This window comes from Nematolebias whitei, chromosome 18 (assembly GCF_014905685.2).
Source record: "Nematolebias whitei isolate Nwh7 chromosome 18, NemWhi1, whole genome shotgun sequence".
Classification (NCBI taxonomy): Eukaryota; Metazoa; Chordata; class Actinopteri; order Cyprinodontiformes; family Rivulidae; genus Nematolebias; species Nematolebias whitei.
The window spans coordinates 41,382,171-41,389,345 of NC_056515.1; the positions used below are offsets into that span (position 1 = coordinate 41,382,171).

Sequence of the window (7,175 nt, forward strand, 5' to 3'; positions counted from 1 at the left end):
TTGACAGTGCTACACCTCATAATAATATTATAAATTATTATTGACAGTGCTACACCTCATAATAATATTATAAATTATTATTGACAGTGCTACACCTCATAATAATATTATAAATCATTGACAGTGCTAATCTGGTGTTTCTGGAGTAGGTTGGGGCCTTGTAAGGCCTCCACCAGCAGAGAATGGGAAAGAAAAGGCTCAGCTTGGATAGTTCCACCTCGCAGCAACACTTCGCCGGGGATCAAACAGACTTTAATCTTTTTAGCAGCAGAGGAACCCAGCTGGACTTGTGCAGACGGAAACTAGATCTTTCTGGAACCAGCTAGCTTGCTATCTTTAGCATCGATCAGGCAAAGATATTGCGTCGATTTAACCAAAACTTAAATCATTACGTTGCGCTCGGTTTCAATGAAGAAGGTAATATATCGTGTATACAAAACATGGAGAGGACAAACGTTCAATATTTCCCTGAAGACGTGTTTTTTTAAGCAGGTGTGCTCTGACCGCGGCTAACCCTTGTTGTGCTAACTGGAACGCAGAAACGCTTACAGGGTTTTGGGCTGCTCGTCGTCCATTCTGCCTCACGCGCCGGCCGAAAACAAGTCGCGACCTGGTGAGCAAATCCACGAGCGTCGTGGGCAGCTGTCCGTGACACGATCGACTCAATTAATAGGAAACGTGAACTGCTTAGACACCGCTATTAGCTTCAGAGCAAACAATGGGCTGCCGACAAAGATGGCGGAGCGACCCCAGTCGAGTCGAAACTCGCATGCGCAGAAGTTCAAAGGCCGCCGCTTACAAACGCATGCAGAACACGGGGAGGTTCATGCCCAGAGACTGATCATCAAACAGTTTTAATGAGTTTCAAACAGTTTAAAAACAACAATAGAAACTGTCCAGGGATGTGACGTAACTTTGTTGGATTTATTTTAACCTGGATTATTGAACATGAACTTTGAACTTTTTAATGTGTTTCTGTTTAATTCACTTAATTGTTTTTAAGTTGCTGAGTGCTAATAATAAAAAAAAAAAAAAATAAAAAAAAAAAAGAGTTGTGCTGAACGTCACTGAAAACTGCAGTTTGAAAGAGTTTACTCAAGCAGTTTCACAGATATCTTTACCGGTATATGAAATTCTGAAATGTGGGTATGCGCTCAAAGTAAACAATCCATTGACGACCTACATCCAGAGCAGGGTGTTCGTTCGTACGTAAACAAACTTGGCTTCCCCCTCACTAAGGTTTCCCACTTCCAGGTTCACTTTCTACGACCTCTACTCTTCTCTTCATTCATTAGCTCCTCAAAGTACTCCTTCCATCTCCCCGCCACATTATTCCTTTTACATTATACATTATTTACATTGTTTCTCCTACGTTATTTTATAACTCCTACACATTTAAGTTTTATAGTTGTAATTTTTGCTAAACAAAACTATGAATCAAATAACCCATTTCAAACATAAGAAGCTACTTTGTAATTTAGTATGACATTTTGAAATAATTAATTTTTATTACTAACAGATATGAGAAACTGAGAATTGAAGAAAAATACAAAAATATAAATTATCTTCAACACACACTTAAGCAGAAGAATCTTTGAAAGGATTTTTGTAATCCTGTAAAGTTCAGATATTTGAACGTTTGTATGCTGATGGCAGTCCGTCAGTCTCTTCCTCATCTTGGGCAGATGTTGTGGTCCGTTATGAGTTTCTCCATCCTCTTGATCTTGCGCTTGTTCTTGGGCATGGGTTTGTCGTACATGCCGGTCCTCAAGAGATGCTCTTTGCTGTGATGAACTTGAGCTCCGTGCTGCAGCTGGAAGGAGCACAACGCTTTCAGAGGTCTCAACAAAACCTAGAAATCACAGAAAAAGGACAAATATTCAGATTTTCCAGTGAACTCCTTTCTAAATGGTAAGTAATTACACTTGCCTGATAGAAAAAAAACTATACAACATTTATTTTGTTAATAAATAGTAAAGCTGTGTTTGGTCTAAAGCTCTAACAGGGTAAAATAACTTGCTATAATATACAGATCTCTAAGCTGGAAAGCATATTTGGATGAATTCTAATGTCAAGTGGTTTGATAAGTTTAGTAAGGAAGGCACTTCGGACATGGTTGTGTTTTTTCCTGTTATTTCTGTAGCTATATGGGGTGTAAATATACTGTTAATTATCAGTTATGAGTTAAGCTCATAAGATATGTATGTAATACGCAAATAACCTCGTTTTTAGGGCACCACCTCTTGGACAGGAAAATCAGTCTCTATTTATTCATGGGCGGCTGTGGCTCAGTGGTTAGAACAGTCGTCCTCCAATGCGAGAGTTGGGGGTTCGAATCAACCAGCAGTCACATGTCGAAGTGTCCCTGGGCAAGACACTAAACCCCTCATAGCCTCTGATGTGTGTCCCATCAGTGTATGAATGTGATCTAAAGCACTGATTAGTCTCTTTATAATGATTTGTTCAAATAGCTTTGTAGAGATCTAGTAGAGTGCTGTATGAATGGGTCAATGAGGGCACAGATTGTTGTAAAGTGCTTTGAGTATCTTGAAATAAGATAGAAAGGTGCTATATAAGTACAGTCCATTTCCAAACCAGATTCCAAAAAAGTTGGGACACTAAACAAATTGTGAATAAAAACTGAATGCAATGATGTGGAGATGGCAAATGTCACGATTTTATTCGTAATATAACAGATGACAGATCAAAAGTTTAATCTGAGTAAATGTAACATTTTAAAGGAAAAATATGTTGATTCAAAATTTCAGTGTCAACAAATCCCAAAAAAGTTGGGACAAGTAGCAATAAGTGGCTGGAAAAAGGAAATTGAGCATATAATGAACAGCTGGAAGACCAATTAACACTAATTAGGTCAACTGACAACATGATTGGGTATAAAAAGAGCTTCTCAGAGTGTCAGTGTCTCTCAGAAGCCAAGATGGTAAGAGGATCACCAATTCCACCATTGTTGCGCAGAAAGATAGTGCAGCAATTCCAGAATGGTGTTACCCAGCGTAAAATTGCAAAGACGTTTAAGTTATCATCATCAACCGTGCATAACATCATCAAAAGATTCAGAGAATCTGGAACAATCGCTGTGCGTAAGGGTCAAGGCCGTAAAACTCTACTGGATGCTCGTGATCTCCGGACCCTTAAACGTCACTGCACCTCAAACAGGAATGCCACTGTCAAGGAAATAACAGAATGGGCTCAGGAATACTTCCATAAAGCATCGTCAGTGAACACAATCCACCGTGCCATCAGCCGTTGCCAGCTGAAACTCTACAGTGCAAAGAGGAAGCCATTTGTAAGCAAGCTCCACAAGCTCAGACGTTTGCACTGGGCCAGGGGTCATTTAAAATGGAGTGTGGCAAAATGGAAGACTGTTCTGTGGTCAGATGAGTCACGATTTGAAGTTCTTTATGGAACACTGGGACGCCATGTCATCCGGACCAGAGAGGACAAGGATAGCCCAAGTTGTTATCAACGCTCCGTTCAGAAGCCTGCATCACTGATGGTATGGGGTTGCATGAGCGCTTGTGGCATGGGCAGCTTGCATGTCTGGAAAGGCACCATTAATGCAGAGAACTATGTTCAGGTTCTAGAACAACATGTGCTCCCATCTAGATGTCATCTCTTTCAGGGAAGACCCTGCATTTTTCAACACGATAATGCCAGACCACATTCTGCAGCAATCACAACATCATGGCTACGTAGGAGAAGGATCCGGGTACTGAAATGGCCAGCCTGCAGTCCAGATCTTTCACCTATAGAGAACATTTGGTGCATCATAAAGAGGAAGGTGCCACAAAGAAGGCCCAAGACGATTGAACAGTTAGAGGCCTGTATTAGACATGAATGGGAGAGCATTCATATTTCTAAACTGGAGAAACTGGTCTCCTCTGTCCCCAGACGTCTGTTGAGTGTTGTAAGAAGAAGGGGGGATGCCACACAATGGTAAAAATGGACTTGTCCCAACTTTTTTGGGATTTGTTGACGCCATGAAATTTGGAAACAACAGCTTTTTCCCTTAAAATGATACATTCTCTCAGTTTAAACTTTTGATCTGTGATTTGTGTTCTATTCTGAATAAAATATTAGATGTTGGCACCTCCACATCATTGCATTCAGTTTTTATTCACAATTTGTTCAGTGTCCCAACTTTTTTGGAATCCGGTTTGTACCATTTACCATATTTACCCCAAAATAATTTAAACCAAACGCGAGTTCTTTTCTCGTGTTTAAAGGCATCAAATCAGTTAATACACACAGACATGCCAAAATAATCACAAATTCAGTTGATTTTATGTATTTTATTATAAAAATAATAATCTGTGATATATACAATGAAGATTATGCATGACAAAAGGGTTAACTGAACATGGAATGGCTTTGAATCAAAGGTCTAATTGAGTAAAATCAGTGAAACTTAAAAGGCAGACTTAGGACTGATTTCTGTTTGTGAAATGGTTCAAATTGTACCTAAGGTGAGCTAAGTTTGTCTGATAAGTTTATTGTGATGTAGGGTCACCAGCAAACAGATGAAACCATGAGAGTTCTCCAGTTTGAACAGCCTCCGGAGATACCAGGCAGGTGGGTTTAGATGGTAGCTCGTAAGTTGAGAAATCTCCAGAGTTACCTTGGCTATGAAGACTGTAGTCCTCCTCTGGACCTGGTTTGATGGACAACTGTTCTGGATTGGTTACTCACAGTTCACTCTGGGAAGGTGCTGGTTCTGTATCTTTTCTTCCCTTCTCTCGTCTTGAGACGTCTGCAGAAAAGATGCTTCTCGTTTGCTCTGAGGTCAAGTGCACAAGCTGGGTTTCTTCTCTCTCCAGTTCCGAGCTCCAGTGTGTCTCTCTGGAGGTTTTTTTAATTTTTTTTTAGTGAAACTTGACTCTGTGTTAGAACAGAGATGAAGGTCCACCTCTCAGGAAGAGGTGGTTCTAATCTTGGCTTGTTTTATAAATCTAAAGTCCATTTTCTCTGCCTTAAAAGTTTCCTTTTAAAAGAGAAAATAAGACAAATTATTATCTTAAAGAAAGATTACTTAAAACACACGTTTTCATGAATAAACAATCAGCATATGACAATTTAGAATTAAACTTAAAACATGCAATGTTTTAACAGAGGTGTCACTGTTGACTGTCCACCTCCTGGAAGAGGAATGTCCATTTGAACAAACAAAGGCTCTTTCTTTGTTGTACAATCTTCCATGGGAGAACGTCTGAGAAAAGTACTCCTTTTTGATAAGGGGATGTATCAACGTAGCAAGATCGGATGTTTCAAACTCCGAGGTCAGTTGAACAAAAGTTCTCATTAAACAATCTGTCGTTTCATGGGAAATGAGTTCATACTGGGTTAGTGAGGTTCACAATAAGTTTTTTTTTTTTAATATATTAGTGTCAACTTAAGAAGTTTGTGAGCAAAGCTGAATACTTGTAAAACAATGTCTGTCTGTTAGATGAATCTTATTTTAACAGTTTCAAACACAAAACACAGGAATGATGTTTGTTTGTTTGAGCTGAGGTGAACCGTCTTCTGAGGCCAGGTGTTCCCCTACATTTCAAACTTTTTACTGTTAAAGACGGGAGCCGCTGCGGGGCACCGGATCCGGAAACCCCCCCAGCTCACGTCTTTACCCCCGGCTGGAACCCTCCTCAGAAGTGGCAACTATACTAATCAATAAATCAAGGAAACGTCAATTAAGTTTTATCAATTATATTAGAAAAAGGCAGTAAAAGATTACAATTTACAGCGCTGGACTCTATTCAGTCTGTGACGCATTCACAGACCTGGAAGAAGAGAGCCCGAGGTCTCGTGTCATCATTAATTTATACGGCCCTAGACTCCGCCCTTCACAGAAGGGGGAGCTCAACCTGTCAGTGTATGAGGGGGCGGGACTAAGTGTGGTCTTATGTGTACTGACGTGTAAGGAAAACATGAGACGGTGCTTTAAAGCCTTTCCTAGTGATGTAGCAAGCTGATTAAACTATTTTTTGACAGATATTGAATTATCAGGGAGACTCTCTTAAGAGTTTGCTGACCCAGTTTAACCCAGTCAGAACCGGGTCACAATTTCATTATAATCCCGTCTCTGAGCAGATCAAACTCATAAAACCAGTCTAGATTGAAAATATCTTAACAACACTGAACACCCCTTATGTCTCTTAGCTCTGACAGGATGTCGATCTGGCGAGGTTTAATCAAAAATATGTCAGTCAGTGCTTATTAAATTCATAATTCAACCAATTACATGTGGGGATCTGTTGAAGTTAATATCTTACCTGCTACATACAGCCTACCTTCTCAATAACAGGCGACAGACGGCGATTTCACCGTCTACTCAAGTGTCTGGTGCCAACTACTCTGACTATGATTTTTGTTTTTTATAAGTAGAAGTGCTCTGTGTTGTCATCATGGTATGTTCCCATGGGCAGCTGTGGCTAAGTGGTTATAGAAGTTGTTCTCCAATGCAAGAGTTGGAGGTTCGAATCCACCAGCAGCCACATGCTGAAGTGTCCCTGGGCAAGACAATGAACCTCTCATCTTTTTTGAAAATCATTGTAACAGCTGAAGAGTGTTAGAGCGAGAGGCTGCAGCAAAGACGGGCATACTCAGAGACTAAACACCCCATCACCCTCCACTTTCACCTCCCACCCCCTCCAAACAGATAAACAACCTCCCCCCTCCTTTCTGACGGAGGATCAAAATTATTTGTCACACGCCATAAAATCTACAGGAAGAAGAAAAAAGATGCAGAAGTTGACTGGAGTCCAGCGCGATGAAGTCACAGCGAGAGCGGGAGGGAGTCATGAGGTCTGAGAGATTTGTGATATTTAGTCAAGTCAACTTTATTTATAGAGCACATTTAAAACAGAACCTGTTATCAAAGTGCTTAACAACAACAACAATCAATGAGTAAATTAAAGAGTAAAATATATAAACACACATATATATACAATACACTAATAATAATAACTGAAGAATTAATAAAAAGCATTTAAAACATAGGGTCACAGATTAAAAAACACTAAATCAATTTACACTGTGTGAAATGCCTGCGAGAACAGATGAGTTTTTAGCAGAGATTTAAAGTGAGGAAGGGAGGTGTCCTGCCTGATGTTGGGGGGCAGGTTGAAGGGAGGTGTCCTGCCTGATGTTGGGGGGGAGGT

General features: G+C 40.2%; 2 protein-coding genes across 3 annotated transcripts in view; both read right to left on the bottom strand.

Moving 5' to 3' along the window:
- Positions 1-749, bottom strand: part of LOC119424879 (nucleolysin TIA-1) — a 115,457-nt gene extending 114,708 nt beyond the window's left edge. For both annotated transcript variants that reach the window (XM_037692393.1, XM_037692392.1), the window contains exon 1: positions 550-749. In XM_037692393.1, the coding sequence (XP_037548321.1) occupies positions 550-575 (26 nt within the window). In that variant the 5' untranslated portion in view covers positions 576-749. The remainder of the gene's footprint in view (positions 1-549) is intronic.
- Positions 750-1,672: 923 nt separating this feature from the next.
- The window catches only part of dtwd2 (DTW domain containing 2), a gene marked incomplete at its 5' end in the record, with an annotated part of 21,842 nt that continues 16,339 nt past the window's right edge, over positions 1,673-7,175 (bottom strand). The window contains 1 exon segment of the mRNA XM_037691839.1: positions 1,673-1,852. Within this exon segment, the coding sequence (XP_037547767.1) occupies positions 1,673-1,852 (180 nt within the window).